Raw genomic sequence first — 21,361 nt, forward strand, 5'->3', positions numbered from 1 at the left:
GCAAGCATACAGAGCATAAGAGCTTATTTTGTGCTCAGTCTCCTGAGTATTATCGCGGTGATATAACGCGAATAGACACTCTCAGCTTGGTGTCTGGATCACTTTCGGTGAGTGTGTTGCGGATCTGGCGTCGCATATGGGAGACGATGGCTATCCTGTCAATACAGGTGAACTCCATTCAAAGACGGAAATGAAAAATATTTGAAAAATTTCCAAGGCTATGATGGCGAAGGCCACACCAGGGACTCAGTGCAGTGCAGAGTGAAGCTTAGGTAGTGCTCTCAGACAATTTAGCAACACTCAGCTATCATATAGTGTATCGAGACGGCACATAGGTCTTATGGTCTTAGCGTGACTGATAAAAATACTGCTTGCTATCTAGACATTAGGTAGCTGGACTATGAGTAATTCTAAGCAGTGTGGGCCTAGCCCAACTCGTCTATCCGCCAACTCCCCGTATCCATAAGCGTGTATTTTAATGCTGACGTAAGGACAGTTAGTATAAGTAAATTCTCTTCGCACTGCTCCTGAGATATAGTCCTAGTGTGGTTTACGTGACGGTTAACGTTAGAGCGAGGCAGGAAGAGGTGAGAAGCACAATATGTGTTCGTCCAGGCACCTCGCATAGCAAGCATCGTTCAGCTGATGTAGCTCTCCAATAGCGGCATGGACCAATGAGCTCTTGTTTTCGTATCATCAGCTCATGCGCAGACATTACCTACCTCGCCTCGTTCTCAATGCCCTACTTCGTATGTCTCGTTGTAGCCTGGAAGTGACTCTGCCGTGTGATCCTCGTATCCTATTGTAAATACAAATCATGGTTTTTACTATGTCAGATTTCATTAATCCTCTATTGCCTCTCTCTCTCCCTGGAGCGAGCTCCTTGCGTCGACTAGTGTAACTTTCAACCCATCACGTAGTGTACTTTTATTGTGGATCAAATATTGAGTTTTGTTTCCTTATGTCCTGGGGGATAGAATTGGCCTGCCGCGATCTTCGGCCCTCCCTTCGGGCTCTCATGAGCACCTCTGGAAACGAGTACCTCTAGAAAAGCCTTTGCTCCAGAACGGTTATCTGTTCAAAAGAAGGACAATGTCTATTCGCTGTATTCTCACTCTTCACCTCTCATACTTTCCTCTATGGACCTCTTTTTTTTCCCGCTCTTCGCTAATTTGTCAGCATTGTAAGCTCGTTCAACTGGTCAGAGTGGTATTTGCTCAACCCCTGAGAACTTATACTGCTGCGTTATAGGATTCCTATTTCCTTTCTTCTTCCGGACTTTTCATCCTCAGTTTTCGGTACACGTGGTGTGCATTGGCTGTGCCATTTCAACTCGCTAATCCTCTTCATATTTTCTTCCCTCATATATTCTCTCGCCTTAGCTCGTATCACTCTTCTAAGTGAGAGGATATTACAGTTCTATTCTCTTATTTACCTGTTGCCTCTGTTCAGAATTCAGGAATATCTCATATGATAAAGATCACTCAGCGAGATGGCCATTCTTCTGGGCTGTTCGCCTGTTGCTTAAAAGAATCCTTTCCTTGCATGTAGCAAGACCGAGAGTCCATTATATCGCTAGCCATTTTTGCAAGTGCTCTCTCGCAAGTTGCGAGCTCTTCTCCTTGCGCCTTATCTCATCCACTCGCCTCTTGGAGATTGTTTGCTCAGAGAGGGATGTGTCTCTTACGCTCAAGTGCAATACTTTCATTCAGGAGTGACAAGCACAATGAGTGCTAGGCACCTGAGTGGGACATAAGCAAGGCCGAATCTTTAACTCATCTCAGCGGGTATTGAGCAGAGGTGTCAGGTGTCATTCGCTCCTTTTATCTGCTGTCATTGTTGTTTTCACTGCATGGAACTTTAGCAAAATGCATTTCCTGAACGGGATATTCGCTCTTCATGTCTCATTTTCTAGGGATATCGTAAGGCACAGTATGTGTCCTTTATCGAATGCGTTTGCCATGAAGTAGGCGCACATCAGCCTACTCGCGTCTTCTGACTCACCTAGCCTCACTGAAGTCCTCAGATGTCGATAATTCTGATGCCTGTGGGCACTCGTGCCCTTCTCTGTTGTAGCCTACTGCTTATACATACATATTCTAGTCATCGGCAGTGTGCGACACTCCTCTAATATTAGATGGCAAAAATGCTACATAGTCAGACTTCTTAACTCAAATAGTCTGTTGTGAATGGTCATCTGGTATTGTGTCACTATTCGCTCAGATGGTGTATGCAAATCATAGCTTAATGTCTGGTGCTCAGATAATTGCTGTATCATTGTTGTTACCTTTGACTTCTCTTAATCGCGGCTTTCTTTTTCCCTCTCGCCTTCGTGACCTAAGCTGTGGGCCACATTGATATGCCATATGTCTCTCCTCTACTACCTCTTAGTCTCCCGCATGCGTATTTCTCGCGATCATAAGGCAGTGAGTAGGGATAAGAGACGAACACTGGCGAAATTGTCTTGGAAATCATTGATGATTCAATCGCTCCATAACAAGTACAGTAGGTCAAGTCCTGAGACTGTGTTGCTAGGATCGTCGTAGTGCATACAAGTTTACAGGAAAATGCCACTGCGCTCAATAGATACGCCGGCACTGTGCGCGCACAACGATTGAGGACTAGGTTGGGGGAACGTTCTGAGATGAAAGACCCGATAGGCAGAAACAGCGCATGTTGAACCGCATCGAGTGAGTAGATAACGGTCAGAGCATTTCGCTCAACAGAGCAGGATTGGCCGTGCATTACGCAGAAGAGTGGGCGTTGCACGTTATTCAAATCTGATCATCTGCCGCATCGTTATCTCGGAGTGTTAGTAGTTCAGGCACTGACTCGGCTTGTGTTTCACAATATGTACAGGAGGGTGAGATGCACACTAGACAGTACACACATTGTGAAAACCACCCATCACTCCAACGTCGATCGATATTCCATGTTCTCACTCTGATACGGCTCTCAACACTCACGCCTGTAACATCGTGTAGATGCGAGATGGCTGCTGTTGTAGTTGAAGGACTTACTGTGCTTTCTGTCTCTCCACCCCCGGGACGCCCAAAGCCCACACAAGGCATGCTAGTTACCATGTTTTGAATTATTTTTTTGGATGCCTACGCGTCTTGTCCTTCTCTCTCCTCACTTCTATCCTCCTCCGCCTAAATCTCCTGATCAGCCGAGGCGTTAACTTACTCCTAGTTTCTCTCCTCTAATACTCTCTCTAATTGCAACGTGTTTGTTAATATCAAGAAGCCCAACTATATGACTTAGTGGTGAAAACGAATAGTGCCTTTTGAGATATCGCGTTAAAGCATGCGTGTCAATATATCGCAAATGAAGGCTCGAGCGAGTTGAAAGGTGTATGACTCATTATCAGATCGCACTTTTGAGTCTCAGCCCCCAGCACTCCAAATCAAGGGGATGAGTGGACAATTGACCGTCTTCTGACAATACGAGATGCCCGTATATTAGACATAACACAATCTAGCTCTTACACCGTACCCTGGCCTGCGATCGTAAAACTCTAGGTCTCTCACAATGAGGGTTCTCCTGACTTATCGCGCCATGTTCTCACTTCGTGTAGGTCTTCGTAATGCCTGGTGTCTGGGCCCCTTGCGTACTCAGCAGGCCAGGTGATTTGCTCAGCCTCCACCCCGCCATAAAGTCTCCCTTACTCTCACAGCGATTTGTGAGCACACAGTCAAGCAGCAATAACAATGGGTCAGTGTTTGGCTGAGGTCTGACCGAGTGCAGTAATGTGTGCCACGTGCGCTTTAATATTGCCAAATGCACATTCTACCACCATTCTTGCACTTGTCAGCTGTACTGAAACAGCTCCCTGCACCACTGTCCAGGCCTGCCTGTGTAGGCTTCATGAGCCATGGCATCAAGGGGTAGGCTGGTCACCCCAGGATAACTACAGGCATTCAACATCCCCAACTGTTTATTCTGATTGCTGCGAAGTAATTCCCTTGCTGCAGCCGTTTAAACAGAGTAGTGTTCTTGAGACACGAGCGTCATGAACCCTTCTGGCCATACCCAACGTGGATGTTTGGTGAAGATGTCTCTGTGATCCACCAGTGCTTGCAGCCCATCTGAAAAGTACCCCTTGCGTTTACGTACTGGGTGCCCTATGATCCACAGTGCCAGATAGGGATATGGGTTCCATCTATCCCCCCCCGCCCCTCCCCCAGTTAGTAGGGAATACCCATTGCAGCAAAGCCATCCCTATGACCTGCACGTTCCGAGAGTGCACACACCTTTTGCGTCCGCCAGCAGAGCTTTAATGACTGCTTTGGCTACTTGCATCACAAGCACCCCACATAAGATTTCCTACTCCAAATTGATTTCCCAACTGACCAGATCTGTCTGGTGTTTGCAAGCTTCCAGAGGACTATTGCCATCGCGTCTCCAACTGTGAGGACTGCTCTCATCTTGGTATTATGGCATTTCAGGTCCAGTGAAGCAAGTCACCAAGTTCTCCAATGAAAGTGCTCTTACACATGCGAAAGTTTCGCAAGCCACTACGAATCGTCCCACACCACGCAAACTAATGCGGTACCCACCAGTCTGCTGCTTGTTTCCCGCGGCCCAACATCGGCGTTCAAAGGCTATGAACGCTGCCCCTTTACAACAAGATCTCCAAAGCGCAGGGGCCGCACGGTTGAGATAATTCTGTGTCGCATGTCCATCATCCATCTCGTTTGCCTAGCTGCCGCCTCCTCCTCGCCTCGCTTTGCAGTCCCGGTTCAGCATAGACTTGCCAGATGCGCTAGGTGTTTACAACGTCCATGAATTGCAGTATGACTGAGCAGGGTCCATGCTTGCCATGCTATGGTGTCTGCACAGTTCACCCAGGAAAAAAGGGCGCGAAACGGTTGTCTGCTGCTTTCATGGAGGAAGGAATGAGTGATGACATTTACCCAGAATCACCCGCGACACTGTTTTTGCACCATCATGCATTGGGATCTCAACCCAGAATTCCAATGGGATAGGTACGGGATAGCTACCCACAGTGCAACGCTCCAGAAATCGACACTAGCCTCAGACCATGGACGCACACCGCCGAATTAATGTGCCTAGTGTGGCCGCATGCACTCGACTGTATACAATCTGTTTTACAAAACCGGTTTATGTAAAATCAGAATAATCCCGTAGTGTAGACATACCCTCAGGCAAGAAAATCAAAGCAACTTGGTGAAAATGTTTGCCAGTACTGTGGTTAGCATTACAAAAAACAAAACAAACAGGATGGTAAACACCAAAAACTTGAAACTAACAAAATGTGTGCTAAACTTAAACCAACCAACTTTTTCGGCAGCATCTTTTTATTTTGCCTAATTTAGGTCCCAGTTTCTGCTGTCAGAGCTGCAATTCAATGGCATTATTTGTGTGTGTAAAATTACTCGTGCATAGGTGTTTGTAGGATCAGAACCCAAGAGTAAACTCCTTAGGACAGAAATTTGTCTTCCTAGGTCTGTAGAGGATCAGGCATATTTACGGTGTTAAAACAATACTGCTCTATGTATTCTATAGATAACTAAATTGCTAGTCTTCATTTTTTAAATTCTGATGTTTCTTGGTAGTAAATAAATGCATTTCAAAAGTTACACATGCTGGTAAAAGCATACATTTTCCCCACTTGACACAAAGATGACACTTTAAACTGTGAAAATTTGCACTTACCAGATAAGACCCCACTGTAGGACTGTCATACCAAAACTTCTTTCTTTTGAAAAGAGAAAAGAAAAAAAATTACTTTTTAAAAACTGTAAAGAAATATTAGGCATACATGTGTATGAAAGTGCCATTCTACTCTGAAAAAACACCTTCATAAGTAAAATGGAATTAAAGGAATCTTAGTTTCTCTATGACATTGCATCAAGTGTGCTCAGTGTACAAACTGTTTTACTTTAGTAAGCCCTGGTCCACACTACAGGGTTAAGTTGAAATTAGTCGCATTAGGTCGATTTTATAATGAATGTGTCTATACAATCAACCCCATTGCATGACCTAAAGGGCTCTTAAAATCAACCTCCGTACTGGCGAGGGGAGTAGCGCTAAAATCAACCTTGCTGGATCAAATCTGGGGTAGTGCAGAGGCAATTCAATGTCATTGGAGCACTCTGGGATAGCTCCCGGAGGCCAGTGTGACCACTCTGGACACTTTCAACTCCGATGCACTAGCCAGGTACACAATAAAAGCCCTGGGAAATTTTGAATTTCATTTCCTGTTTGGTCAGCGTGGCGAGCTCAGCAGCACAGGTGACCATGCAGTCCCTCCACAATTGCAAATGAGCTCCAGCATGGACCGAACGGAAGACACTGGATCTGACTGCTGTATGGGGAGAAGAATCCGTGCAGGCAGAATGACAATCAAAGAGAAGAAATGCTAATATATATGCCAAAATCGCATGGGGCATGATGGACTGAGGCTACAACAGGGACACACAGCAGGGCCGCGTGAAAGTTAAGGAGCTCAGGCAAGCCTACCAAACGACAAAGGAGGCAAACAGTCTGTGATCAGCTGCATGGCATTCTAGGGGAGGACCCCACCACTATCCGTGGAGACCTGTAAAGGGGGAGTCTCACACAACAGGGAGGAGGATTTTGTGGATGAGGAAGAGGAGGAGGGGGAGAACGCGCAGCTGGCAAGCGGTGAATCCGTTCTACCTGGCAGCCAGGACCTTTTCATCACCCTGGAGCCAATACCCTCTCAAGGTGGGATCCCTGGCCCTAAAGGCGGAAAAGTCACCTCTGGTGATTGCACATGTGTAACTACACTACAGGGTTTAAAACCAAGTGTTTAATGTTTGATTTGCCCATAAGACTTGGGATGCATTCGTGGCCAGTGTGGCCTGGAAAAGTGTGTTAACATGTCTGGAGATGGAGCGGGAATCCTCCAGGGACATCTCCATGAAGCTCTCCTGGAGGCATTCTGAAAGCCTTTGCAGAAGGTTTCTGGGGAGCGCTGCCTTATTTCATCCTCCACGGTAGGACACTTTACCACGCCAAGCCAGTAGCAAGTAGTCTGGAATCATTGCAGACAAAGCATGGCAGCGAATGGTCCTGGATTTTGGTCGCATTCAAGCAACATTCAGTCTGTATCTTTCTGTGTTAGCCTCAGGAGAGTGATATTATTCATGGTCACCTGGTTGAAATAGGGGAATTTTGTAAGGGAACAGTAAAAGGACTCCAGTCATGCTGGGCTGTTTGCTGAGAATAGCCATGCAGTGGGGGAAGGGGTGAAGGGATCAACTCAGAGAATAGCTACGCGGTGGGGTGGGAGGAGGTGTATGCTGCACATCCACCTGAAAACCGCAGACCCTCCTTTTAAATGGCAAACCCAACTGGCATTGCTTGCTATGGGAAAAGAGGCCGCTGCACTTTGAAACCATTCCCACATGTTATGAAGGCGTTAGAAGCCAACCTCGCATACCCTTCGGCTTACCATGGCTGCCTGAAAACCAAATTCTGTTGCCCAGTTGTGTGTGATGTGTCAACATACCAGCAGGTGCTCAATATAAAAGGCAAAATGTGACCTCGTACCTAAAGCACGTGTTGTCTGCTGTGAATTGCTTGATTCACTATGAAAGTCTCCCTTTTGTTCTCAGAAATGTATCATCTTCAATTTTACTCTCCCTTTTTATTCCCTTGCAGGTGCAAATGTTTCTATGCTCCCCCTATCCTCTCCATCCCTGAGGTTATTGCAGATTAGAAGGCAAAAAAAACTGCACTTGCAATGACATGTTTTCCAAGCTCATGCAGTCCTCCCGCACTGATAGGACACAGCTGAATGCATGGAGGGATTCAGTGGCAGAGTCCAGGAAAGCATTAAGTGAGCATGATGAGAAGAGGCAGGATGCGATGCTGAGGCTAATGGGGGAGCAAATGGACTAGTTCAGGTGTCTGGTGGAACTGCAGGAAAGCCAAGAGCACAGACCGCCGCTGCATCCACGGTACAACCACCTGCCCTCCTCCCCAAGTACCAGATCCTCCTCACCCAGACACCCAAGAACGCGGCGGGGGGAGGCTCCGGGCACCCAGCCACTGTACTCCAGAAGATGGCCCAAGCAACAGAAGGCTGTCATTCAAACAGTTTTGATTTGTAGTGTGGCTACCATAAGCAATGTGGCCTTGTCCTTCCCACTCCACCCCCCTGGGCTACCTTGTCAGTTATCTCACTTTTTTTTAAATTAATTAATAAAGAATGCATGGTTTGAAAACAATAGTGACTTTATTTCCTTTGCCAGCTGTGATCGAAGGGAGGAGGGTGTTTGGCTTACAGGGAATTAAAATCAACAAAAGGTGTGGGTTTGCATCAAGGAGAAACACACACAACTCTCACACGGTAGCCTGACCAGTCATGAAACTGGTTTTCAAAGCTTCTCTGATGCGCAGCACGCCTAGCTGCGCTCTTCTAATTGCCCTAGTGTCTAGCTGCTCAACATCAGCTGCCAGGCGATGTGCCTCAACCTCCCACCCCGCTATAAACATCTCCCCCTTACTCTCACAGATATTATGGAGCACACAGCAAGCAGCAAAAACAATGTGAATATTGGCTGCACTGAGGTCTAACCTAGTCAGCAAACAGCACCAGCGAGCTTTTAAATGTCCACAGGCACATTCTACCACCATTCTGGACTTACTCAGCCTATAGTTGAACTGCTTACTACTACTGTCCAGGGTGCCTGTGTATGGCTTCATAAGCCATGGGAGCAAGGTGTAGAGTGGGTCTGTAAGGATAACTATTACCCCCCACGGTAATTTTCTGGTTTGGGAAGTAAGTCCCTTCTTGCAGCTGTTCAAACAGCCTGGAGTTCCTAAAGATGCGAGCGTCATGGACTTTTCCCGGCCATCCCACATTGATGTTGGTGAAACATTCCTTGTGATCCACCAGTGCTTACAGCACCATTGAGAAGTATCCCTTGCAATTTATGTACTGGTTGGCAAGGTGGTCCAGTGCCAAGATAGGGATATGTGTTCCGTCTATCGCCCCACCACAGTTACGGAACCCCTCTGCAGCAAAGCCATCCACTATGACCTGCACATTTCCCAGAGTCACTACCCTTGATAGCAGAACATCAGTGATTGCATTGGCTACTTGAATCACAGCAGTCCCCACAGTAGATTTGCCCACTCCAAATTGATTCATGACTGACTGGTAGCAGTCAGCGTTGCAAGCTTCCACAGGGCTATTGCCACTCGCTTCTCAAATGGCAGGGCAGCTCTCAACTTTGTATTCCTGCGCTTCATGGTGGGGGAAAGCAACTCCCAGAGTTCCAGGAAAGTGGCCTTACACATGCAAAAGTTTCGCAGTCACTGGGAATCATCCCATACCTGCAACACTTTGCGGTCCCACCAGTATGTGCTTGTTTGCCAGGCCCAGAATCAGCATTCCACTGTATCAACCAGCCCCACTGCTGCCATGATGTCCCAATTGCCACATCCCGTGCTTTCAGGAACATCTGTGTCCATGTCCTCATCACAATCGTCCTCATGCTGCTGTCTCTTAGCCCAGTTCTGCACAAACTGCAGTATAATGCGTGATGTCTTTACAATGCTCACAACAGCGGTGGTGAGCTGAGCAGGCTCCATACCATAATGCCGTGCTATGGCATCTGCACAGGTAACTCAGGAAAAAAGGTGCAAAATGATTGTCTGCAGTTGCTTTCACGGAGGGAGGGAGGGGAGGCTGACGACGTGTACCCAAAACCACCCGCGACAATGTTTTTGCCTCATCAGGCACTGGGAGCTTAACCAGAATTCCAATGGGCAGCAGAGACTGCGGGAACTGTGGAATAGTTGCCCACAGGCCACAGTGCACCACTCCATAGTAAGTGTGAAAAATCGGGATGGGGTGGGCGAACAATAGCCTATATAAGAAAAAGACCCAAAAACTGTCCCATCTGGTCACTCTATTGCTCTGTGAGTCAATGCTAGCCACAGTAGTGAGGATGCACTCCTCCAGCTTAATGCGCTTAGTGGGGACATATACAGTTGACTGTATAAAATTGATTTCTAAAGATCGACTTATATAAAATTGACCTAATTTTGTAGTGTAGACATACCCTTAGTGGGGCAAGCAAATAGCAACAACACTATGTAGAGAACCCATGAAGGGGAGGGAAGGAGAGGGGAACGGAAGCAAATACAAATACATTTAATCTGGGACCACAACTATTAAAATGCCTTATTATGGCTACTGCAGGATCATCAGATTTAAGGTGGTTTGACTTACCCCATGTGCATTTCCATGCACTTGGTTTGGGAATAATTACAAAACATCCCTATAATGTATTCTGCACTAAATTACCAATCTTCTCAATCTTTACTCCACTTTAGTATAATTTTTGTCTGCGAATACTTGTAGTTTGGGAGTTTAGCAGTATGCATACTGTACATTAAGTCAATTTTACTGTAAATACCTAGAGTTAGGAGGTAGGGGGCAGCGTGCTCAAGCCACGACAATCTGCACGAAGATGATTTTCTTTTAAGTCTCATTGCAAAACGGCTCAAGTGTAAACAACATAAAGCAGGAGCGGGGAGATAGAAGCGTCCCTCCACACAGCTGGAAGGGGGCGCCCGTGTAGACACAAGCGCTCAGCCACAGGATTGGAGGCTGCTGGTGCTGCAAACCGTGGCAGCAGTTTTTAGGGCAAGGCAGGCGATTCCCCAGCCGCGGGAGTTTGCTGCCCGGGGAGGCCCGTGCTCCGCGGCCCTGGGGGAAGGGAGCTCCCGGGGGGTGGCCAGCCCGGTCCGGGCACTTACTTGGTTTTCGAGGCGAATTTCTTGAGCAGGTTCTTGGAGCCGCAGAGGGCGGCGGACCCGTGCAGGGCCCGGCCCCAGGGGCGGCCGGGCAGCAGAGCGCCCGCGCCCGCCTCCGCCCAGCGCCGCTCGCAGCGCTCGCCGTCGGCCCGCTGGGTGCACATCGCTCGGAACTGGCGCCATCGGTGGCCCCGGACCGGACCGCGAGCCCCACATGCGTGCCGCGAGCCGCGCGCTGCTCCGGGCCCGGGGGAGGAGCAGCAGCCGGGCCTCCCTGCGCCGCGCCCCTAGCGGGCACGCGCGGCACCGTCCCGGCCCTGCCCCTGACACGCTGGAGCCGGGGAGCTGCGCGCTCCTCCTCGTTAGCTGCTGTGGAAATGCCGCCCGGTGAGGCGCTTACAGCTTAGGCCACTTTCTGCCGCTGCTGGAGACTCAGCTGCACTCGCCCAGGAGAGGCGCCGCCGCCCTCCCGTGCACTAATAACAGGTCCCGTAGTTCCGGACTTGCCTCTCCTCGCAGGAGCCGTCAGCCCCAGCCGGGTCCCGAGTTGCCCCAGCGGACCTGGCTTCATTCCCAGCTGCCTCCCACCCCTCAGAAAGGGCCGCGGGACTGGCGGGCTCAGCCCACGCTCCACTTTGGCCCAGGCCAGGGGCGGCTCTAGGTATTTTGCCGCCCCGAGCAGGGCAGGCAGGCTGCCTTCCAGTGGCTTGCCTGCGGGAGGTGCCCGGTGCCGCGGATTCCGCGGCAGCCTGTGGGAGGTCTGCCGAAGCCGCGGGACCAGCGGACCCTTTGCAGGCAAGCCACCGACGCCCTCGCGGGGACCGGCAGAGCGCCCCCCGTGGCTCGCCCCTCAGGCACCTGCTGGCGGGCTGGTGCCTGGAGCCGCCCCTGGCCCAGTCAGTAGGGTTCAAAACAAAAGATGACCCTGGAGAGAGCTGAACTGCTGAGCAGGCTGTTCACTGATCACACTGCACTGAATTCCACCCTACAGCTGGCTGCATTTCTATAGGCCATGGAGGAATCATCATTTCATTGTATCTAATTAGATTTATAGAGTGCTAAAAAGTGTACCTGTCCATCTGTCCCTTTCCCTACACACACACGTGTGGGACTAAAAGGAGGTAAGGGGGCATCAGGTGCCCCTTATTCCCTTGTGCAGGCACTCTGTGGGTCAGGGACAGGAGGCACTGAAGGACTGCTAGGCCATGACTGCTGTGCTGATGATGGACAGGGAGGCATGTGAAATAATAATGCCTTTCCTGGACTTCCCTAAAGGCATCAAACAAGGGAGCTCAGCTAATGCAGAGAGGAAACAATGTTACTGTAGCAAGGGAGAAATTGATTGGGAAGAAGCCCTGCCTCTGTCATAGCTCCTGTGTGCTGCTCCTGGGGTGGCACATCACAAGCGCTGTCTCAGAGCTACAGGCAACATTCAGTCTGGCTCTTTATTAAACACATATTGTCTACATTTTGCTTTAGAGTGTAGTTTGTCTTGTAAAAGGCACTAGAATACAGTGACACTTTATTGAAATTCTCATTTCTCGTGCTGTAGAACAGCTTTAAGGGCACAATCAAAATAAAGCACACCCAAAGCTAGACTCAGCCTGTGCCTACTTCTGAATTACTCATTTTTGCTTTAGGGCTCAGGATGAAATAGTCCGTAATTTTTCAGGCAGAATTTCAGTTGTAATTAAGTTAAAATAAAAGTAAACCAAACGTGTTACTTTTACATTATGTCTATGTGACAGATTTGAAATAATTACATAGAGTAAATAGGTGTCAAATGACAGTTTATTCTTGTTATCATTAAAGTTTTGCCAAATGCAAGTCACTCTGGGGGATCACTTCATTAGGGATAGGGAGACCATTAAGAGCAGCCAATATGCTTTCAACCATATTCTTCATCACGAGGCAATGAGAATTTGTAGTAGAACATCCAATGTGAGGAGTTATAATAATGTTCTTTAATTTTAACAAAGGATGGTGCCTGGAGGCGGGGCAGAAAAAACAATAGAAAAAGTAGAGATGAGGTTCAGAGCTTTTTTATTGATTCTTTTTATTATAAAGATCTGAGGGGAAACAAGAGTGTTAATAGGTATTTGAAATAATTGCTTGAGTCAAGCATATACAGATTGGAATTAAAGCTGCTGCATGCAGTTTTTATGCAGCAAAACTCCCAAAGAAGTCAGTGTGAGTTTTATTTGTCTAAGGACTGCATGACTGGGCTCTAAGGGCTCTGTCCTGCTTAATATTTACACACTTGAGTAGTCCCATTGATTTCAATGGGAAAATATATACATAAAACGTAATGCAACTATTCTCATTTATATATTCACATACACACACTTAGTTTAAGCTATGTGTACACACACACACACTCTTTTATATTTAACTTTTAACCATGTTTTAACTTGGCAGAGGTTCAGGGTATGTCACATCTAAAGCAGCAGCCTTAATAACCCCATTCTGAAGTGCTTCCACCAATGCACCTTGATCAACCACTGAACCTGAGTTAGAACAACAATATTCTTATTGCCATCCCCACTAAATCAAGGAAAACTTGCCTCTGTGCTATAATTTTAAAATGAAAATGGATTTCCAAGTCTTTAAACATGAGTGCTGAGTCTGATGTTTAACAGCAAATTTACAAGCAAGGTTTTTATTATAAAATATTACTGATCTAGATTTTTAAAATGTGCATTGTATTGATGCTATAGTCAAAGTTTTGCCTGTTTGATGAATTTGGTGCCAGAATGCTAGGCAATCTACATGGGCTATAGCAGGAGTGGCCACCCTGAGCCTGAGAAGGAGCCAGAATTTAACAATGTACATTGCCAGAGAGCCACAGTAATACATCAGCAGCCTGCCAACAGTTCGCCCTGCTCCCAGTGCCTCCCACCCACCAGCAGCCCTGCCAATCAGCACCTCCCCCTCCCTCCCCGCACCTCCCGATCAGCTGTTTTGTGGCATGCAGGATGCTCTGGGGTATTGGGTGGAGAAGTGAGGGCATAGCAGGCTGAGAGAAGGGTGCAGGAATGAGTGGAGTGGGGGCAGGGCCTGTGGTAGAGCCAGGGGTTGAGCAGTGAGCATCCCTTGGCACACTGGAAAGTTGGCGCCTGTAGCTCTAGCCCCAGAATTGGTGCCTATACAAGGAGCCACATACTAACTTCTGTAGAGCTGCATGTGGCTCCAGCAAGGCCGGCTCCAGGCCCCAGCTAAGGAAGCAGGTGCTTGGGGTGGCCAGTACAAAGAGGCAGCACTCGTCCACTATTGGGGAGGCAAGTCCGAGTCTTCGGCGGGAATTTGGCGGCGGGGTCCTCAGTCCGTCTATTCCTCTTCGAGCTGCTGCTGAAGTGCTGCCGAAGAGTAAGAGAGGGAATGAAAGACCCGCTGCTAAACAGCTGCGGAAGAATTGAGCAGCGCAATTGAGCTGCTGCTGAAGTGCCGCAGATTGGCTTTTTTTTTTTTTTTCTGCTTGGGGCGGCAGAAAACCTGGAGCCAGCTCTGGGCTCCGGAGCCATAAGTTGGCCACCCCTGGGCTATAGGCAATTTTTGTTTTAAACTTCCTGCCTTTAGAAGAGTAGGTTGTGAGGTGTCAACTTTTTTATGTTTGTGCAAAGGCAACAGGAGAGTTTAATCTCTCTTTAATCCTAAACTAACAGGAGACAATCTCCTGCTATTGTCCCCAGTTGAACAGAGTACTTGAGTACCTGCACAATTTTAGACACTTGAGTTAATCCCACACCTATTCAGCAAAGCATTTACACATGTACTTAATTTTAAGCATGTGAGTGTCCATTGAAGTTTAATAGTTTAAAAGTTTAAGCACATTTTTAAAGTTATGCATGTGCGTAAGTGTTTTGCTGAATCAGGTCCACAGACATTTAGAATCTTGACAACCCTGCTATCACAGTTCCCACAGAAAATTTCTGTGTAGGCACTAGTATCAGGAGTTGATTTTTTTTCCAGAGACCCTTGCACTGAAAGTAAATTGCAGTGTGGTTGGTAAGCAGTCATTCAGTACCCTACCTCTGCTGATGTTAATGAGAGTAGCAGTGGGCTTTCATCAGTTCTAACTCCTTCTTCCCAAACAGTTTATCTGTCTGAGGTGTCAGCTTCACAACCAGCATCACAAAATCTGACTGCTGGAGCAAGTCTATCTTTTTACAATAAATGGCACCAACAGCCTGTTCCTTTTCCTCTTTTCTGAAGGAAAACAAAGTTCAACTGCTCTTGTAAGTAGAAAATATTGGAGGTTCAAATCTCTATTACGGAAATGGATTTCACCTTCTCACTCCCCTTCTGCCCCATCTGTGAGATTCAGTTGGCTAGTTACTTGTTTGCAGCTCAGTGTATGACCATGCAGGAGCCCTGTATTTGCAAGGGTATCTGCTTCCCAGGAGGAAGCATCAGGTACACCATGCAGAAATGATTACTTTGGCATCCACTGCAGAGCGGAATGTCAGGTCTGCAAGAGTCATACTGCTAGCCTATTTAGGGAATACCATTGCTGCCTGTTTTGGAGGAGACTATTTACTTTCCTTCTTACATCAAGATGGAAATAGGGACAGCTGCCATTTAAATAACAGGAGGGAAAGAGGTTCAGAAATATAACACAGGAAAAAGTGGCACAGAAAGAAGAACTGAGGGAAACCTATTGGAGGGCTCCTTAATGAGAAAGCTGGTGTCATGAAGCAGAACAATGCAGGCTCAAGTGCCAAAGGAGTCAGGGGAGCAAGAGCAGAGAGAACGAATATAAATGAGAACAAATATTAAATATATTTATTGGACTGTTTTTCCTCCTATTGGGATGTTCTGTAACTAAACTCAGTTACAAATATCTCTTAAGGCTCCTTCTGCATTTGTCAATCAGTGGAATTTGTGCTTGATCCATAGCAAGTGATGCTGTTCTCAGACCATCAGTAGTTGGTCTGTCTGATGTCCTATGGCCCAATCTTCTTGGTAAAGTTTCTCAGCTAGGATATATTTACTATATGTTTGTATAGGACCTATCCCAATGGGGCCACAATATTAAAATGTAAAAGTAATGATGTTGATGATCATGCTTTCTGGTCCTAACATGGATTCCCTCCCAACTCACATGATTTTCACTTGCTTTCAGTGTCTGCAACATAGCAGCAGACATGATGAAAGGAGGGAAATTATTATTTTATTATTCTTCTATTATTATAGTGTCAGTCCACAGAGAGCTGGCAGTTCACATGGTGCAACTCTCTTTATATTCAGCTGCTTCTAAGAGGTGAAGGAGCCATGCTAGCTACTTCTGTTTGGGGCCACTGCTACATAACTGCTACAAGAATATTGTTTGATTGGACTATCTTTTATTTCCGCTATCTATTAAGATGTGGTCCACACTATCAAAAGTTTGGAGGATGACTATTGATGTATAAGACCACCGGCCTGGCAGGCAAATTTCTAATCCTTCCTGCACATTTTTAAACAAACCTCAGAACAATTCTATGTATTTCATCATTTAAAAATAGAATAGCAATAATAAAAAAGGTGCTTAGGAATAAGGCTGCAGGTATCACACCATTATGTCCTGATGCCGCATCCTGAAATTAAGATGAGCTGAATAAACTAATATGACACGTTTGAGACAATGACAGCTACAAGTAATCTTTACCAGCAGTTACAAAATTGATTTTCTAACTGGGATCAGACATACTTTTAACTCTGGATCCTGTTGTGATAAAGAATTTTCATTTCAAAAGCTTTGGCTCTCTTGTCCACCATATACCCAATACTGCCCATTCCAATGATACCAAGAATAGCCCCGGTGACTTCATCTCCCAGCCAGTCAGCAGCAAAATGCTCAGTGTTTGGGGAAACTGCAATCTGACAACCTGAAAAAAGAAATAGCACATAAGGCATGGAATGATGCCAGGCATTCAGATATCCATTTGTGATGGGGTCTGCTTAACCTGCACTAGCCCAGACAGGGTTACGCCCATATTATTATCAGCGGAAGTCCTGCCTCCCTAGCAGTACTGAGCATGCTCCAGATTCTCTAGCAGTATAAAGGAAGGAAGCCCAGCTCATTTTGAACTGGAGGCTGCAGGAGAAGGACCTGTCTGGGAAGCCTCTGACTACACCAGGAATTAGAGCCCCCTTGGGCCCACCTGAACCCTGGTGACTGGAGCAGCCACTAGAGGTGACTGGCCCAGATAACCACAGAGAATCTGGTGTCTCATGGGGGTCCCCAATGCAGACACTGGTAGGAAGTGACCCAGGGAGGGTGACAGAGTGGTACCTCCCGCCTAGGAAACCTCAGTGTGTTTTGGTAGGACCCCCCTGTTGAGTCAGTGGCAAGTTGCTTTGTGACTGTTAGGCCCTGGGTTGGGGCGTGGTGAAGTTGGGTGGAAGGGAGACATTAGCAAGTAGTTCAGCAGACCCTCCCCCACCCCAAACCCTATCTCTGCCAGTAATATTTTTGCTCAGGAATCCACCAAAGGGCAGGTATTTTCTAGAGATGAGCTCACATCAAGAACTCAGAACGTGAACCCACTCATGCCCAGTACTGGGGATATGTGAACTTCACAGGGTGGAGTCTTCTCTCTAATATTCTCCAGAAAAGATCCCCATGAAAAACCCTAGTTCCCCACTACAAGGGCTTTATTCACTCCTCCAGCTCTTGGCAAATTATTTCAGCACTGATGAGGAGGGAGACAGGATTATCTGGGAGAAATCAGGAGAACTAGTGCTTAGTAGGTGGGTGGAGGAATTGATTTTTTTTCTTTAAAATGAAATGGGATTGTGACATTTAAGATAAGTCACTGCTCTCTAAATATATTTGTTTACTACAACCTCATTGGTTGAAGGGAGCCAACAAGAGGTACTACAAAGCTTGCCTGTCGTGACAATTCTACCTCTCAACAATAAGTTGTTCATCATAAGACAGCAACAGCAGACAGGGCAGTGAAAAAAAGGGCATGATGGGTGCTGCACTCCTATCAGCCAGTGAACTGACGGTGTTTAGTTTGCTGGACTGAAGAATGATTTATCACTTATTCAAACAAAAGAAAAGCGCCTTCTTGAAACTACCTGCTGCAGATACACCTCTACCCCGATATAACGCTGTCCTTGGGAGCCAAAAAATCTTATCACTTTATACGTGAAACCGTGTTATATCGAATTTGCTTTGATCCACCGGAGTGCGCAGTCCCACCCCCCAGAGTGCTGCTTTTCTGCGTTCTATCCAAATTCGTGTTATATTGGGGTAGAGGTGTACTTCAGAGAGCTGCTGGGAAGAGCTTGCCTTTACTAATTTTGTGGTTGATCCACTTCAGAGCTGAGAATCAGGAAGTTAGAATGAATGTGACTCTTAGCAGGGTTCAAGTTTCAAGCCTTGAGGAAAAATTGGAAGGAACAGGGAGCAGCAGTCAGTTGCTGTGCTTCTGTTACACAAGGAGAGCGGAGTGAGGAAGTTTTCTGGGGAAGAAAATCTAGGCTGCTTGCTGACAGTGTGAGAGTACATCTCTTCTGACACTCCCCACTGGGCTCATTGCTGTCTCTACCTCTGGAAGTTAAGGGACATAACTTGAATCATTAGCCAGCTTCACAAAAGTTAGACTCAATATTATCTAAATTATATGACTAGAAGGATAAGAACTTCTTGTTCAAGGGAGGCATGAAAATATTAAACATAAATATACTCCACAAGTCAAGAAATATTAACCAAACAACACTGCCTTGAGATGCAACCAGTTCCAAATTGGTTTATTAGAGAGGACTGGTTAAGACTTTGTGTCATGACAACATAATTTTGGGTACGCACAAATCTTGGAACTGAATGCTTTGCATTTTTTATATATTTGCATGAGAGCACCTACTCACAAATAGGGCATGTACAGTCAGTGTCACTCCCAACCAATCAAACTCTCCCAGGACTTGCTATTTGTGCTGTGTTTGCATTTGGAAAACAAAGAACTACACAGAGAAACTGATCCGAACAGTGGGAGGTTGCTGATTAGTCCATGCCAATGGTGGTTTGGAATAATGCCCTCAAAGGATTCCAAGGGTGTGATTACTTTGGCTCTATAGGTGCCGTGCAAGTATGCTGTGTTTGACCAATCCAATCAGGGGTGAAAGTAATTTACAGGACTTACCGGTACTGCTGGAGTGCTGAGGGGGCGTGGCCTTATCCGGAAGAGCTGCGGAGGGATTCAAAGGGCTCTGGGCTGCTCACAGCCATGGGGAGCCCTGTGCCCTTTAAATCCTGGCCCCAGCTCGGCCGCCAGAGCAGTGGCCAGGATTCAAAGGGCTCTGGGCTGCCCACAGCCGCGGGGAGCTCTGAGCCCTTTAAATCCCAGCCGCAGCCGGGATTCAAAGGGCTCTGAGCTTCCTGCAGCCATGGGGAGCCCCAAGCCATTTAAATCCTGCCCCCAGCCCAGCCGCCAGAGCCGTGGCCGGGATTTAAAGGGCTCTGGGCTGCCGGATTGGGCCGGCTTACTTTCACCTCTGCATCCAACTCTCCTTTTAACTTCTTACTTGAGTTTGGATATCCCTGTCCAAACTGGTTGGAGAAATAGCACTGGAATCCTGAGAACAATCACCATGTTTAAAACTATTTGTTTATTACTAGCACAGTTCTATCAAGTATGGCCAGGGCTTTAGCTGCAGATTGATACAGAATCCATACAGTATGGCTGCATTTCTGGAAAACATCCTATTTATTATAATCAATGCATATATTTTCAGTCACAAAATGTGATCTGCCCTATTTAATGCCAGTAAGGTTTTTCACATGCCAGAACATCAGGGTAATCCAATCTCACATGATACCTTCTGTCAGGTGTAAACAGAAACTAAAATGTTTTGTTTCTGTCGTCCTATTCATGTGTTTTGGGTATCCCTTAAACTAAATTTGGATCTCATACTCTGAAACTTTGAAAATGTATTTAAACTAAAAACTTTTTAACAAGTAAGTCTAAAGCTAACCTGACTTCAGGTCTTTTTAGTTTTTTATTTACAAAAATAAACAAACACAAACAAGTGCTTATTGCTTCAACTTCACCTTTTATCTGTTCTACATTGATTGTTTCCAAGTTTGCCTGATGAGCAATAATAGTGATATTTTAATTCTCTGCAGACATATTAACAATGCCTGCTGAGATCAAAGGGCCTATTGTAAGGCCACCTTTCACTGATATAAGGAAGTCTATAAATTTGCCTTTCTAAATTAGAAGGCTTATTAAGAGCTCTTCCAGTAGAAATAATAAGATGTAGTAGGGTAAAAAAATAACCAACCTCCCTTGCCCCCAAAAAACGTCCCTGAAAACTTTCCAAGATTACTTGACAGCTAGAAATCATTGATATTCTATACCTTTCCTGTCCAACCAGCACAACTTCCAAATCTCTGCTTTTTGCACGAAATACCTGTGAACTTTTCAACCATATAGCTGTTTTGCCCTTTAAATGTCAAAGAAGCAGATGAAGGCCAGCAATATGGAAGAGCCAGCAGCCAAAGAGTGATCAGATTTTTTTAAAGTGGAAAAAACAGAACACCTGTCACAGAAGTCAAGTGAGTGGAGGTGCATGTGTGATAGACGTGTGAATAGATTAGGATGGGTATCCAGCAGGTTTTTGGGCACAACTTGAAAACTTACTTTTAAAAGTGTTTGCAGTGTACTAGGAGTAGTGAGTTATATTTATTTAGTGAAATACGTGGCTGAAGAAATTAGAGAGTTATCCACTTGACTGCTGTGGTTGGAGTCTTTGAACAGCTAATGCTGAATTCTCTAGCACTCAGAACAATGCATAAAGTGTAATTATCTTGGACAGTCACCGAATAACAACATATACCATTCAAATACCACAGTAATGTGCCTAATATAAATGCCTAGCTAGACAGATAAAATATGGGAGTATTGTACAAGTGCATTAACATGCTCTTATCTATTTGTAAGTACTAGGGTAGTGCTGTGCACAGCCTTTAAAGTTAGGGTGACCAGACTTCCCGATAAAATCGGGACTGTCCTGATTTTTAGGTGTTTGTCCCACATCCCGATCGATGTTTGGTCATGACACAATTTGTCCTGATATTTCACACTCCTGGTTTTTTTGTTTTGTTTTTTGTTCTGCTGGTGGGACTCTGCTTTTTTTTTTTTGTTTCCCCTCTGCTGGCAGGACTCTGTGACTCCGTGTTTTTTTGTTTTTTTTTTGCTGTGCTAGCAGGACTCCGTGCCCCCATGTGTCCTGATATTTTCTTTATCCCATCTGGTCACCCTACTTTAAGTTCAATGTAAATGATTGCTGGTTTCTATCAAAGACCTTTCTAGGGCTTCTCACACACTGGTACCTGAACCCAAGGGATAAAATCCTGGCTCCATTTAAGTCAGTGGGAATTGCCACTGATTTCAATGTGGTCAGGATTTCACTCATGATATATTTGCACTGATGTAATAAACAACTAAAACAGAGTAGAATACACTAACACTTTGAAGTAGTACATAGCTGAATTATTTAGATTGTGCATAGACAATATAGGCTCAGAGCAGATTGAAAACAGGCCAAAGTAGTCTTTGATGCTATATGGTAAGGAATACACTATAGAGTTTTTATGAAAGTATAGTAGCAT

General features: G+C 46.1%; 1 protein-coding gene across 1 annotated transcript; it reads right to left on the reverse strand.

Annotated features, from left to right (window-relative positions):
- Positions 1-12,567: 12,567 nt before the first annotated feature.
- Positions 12,568-21,361, reverse strand: LOC116837090 (putative 2-ketogluconate reductase). The gene is given in 7 exon segments (XM_075063398.1): positions 12,568-12,752; positions 13,176-13,268; positions 14,791-14,824; positions 14,826-14,967; positions 16,451-16,628; positions 18,438-18,499; positions 21,318-21,361. Coding segments are annotated over 7 exon segments (738 nt in total).

The sequence above is a fragment of the Chelonoidis abingdonii genome, chromosome 2 (genome assembly GCF_003597395.2).
Source record: "Chelonoidis abingdonii isolate Lonesome George chromosome 2, CheloAbing_2.0, whole genome shotgun sequence".
In the NCBI taxonomy this organism is placed as follows: domain Eukaryota; kingdom Metazoa; phylum Chordata; order Testudines; family Testudinidae; genus Chelonoidis; species Chelonoidis abingdonii.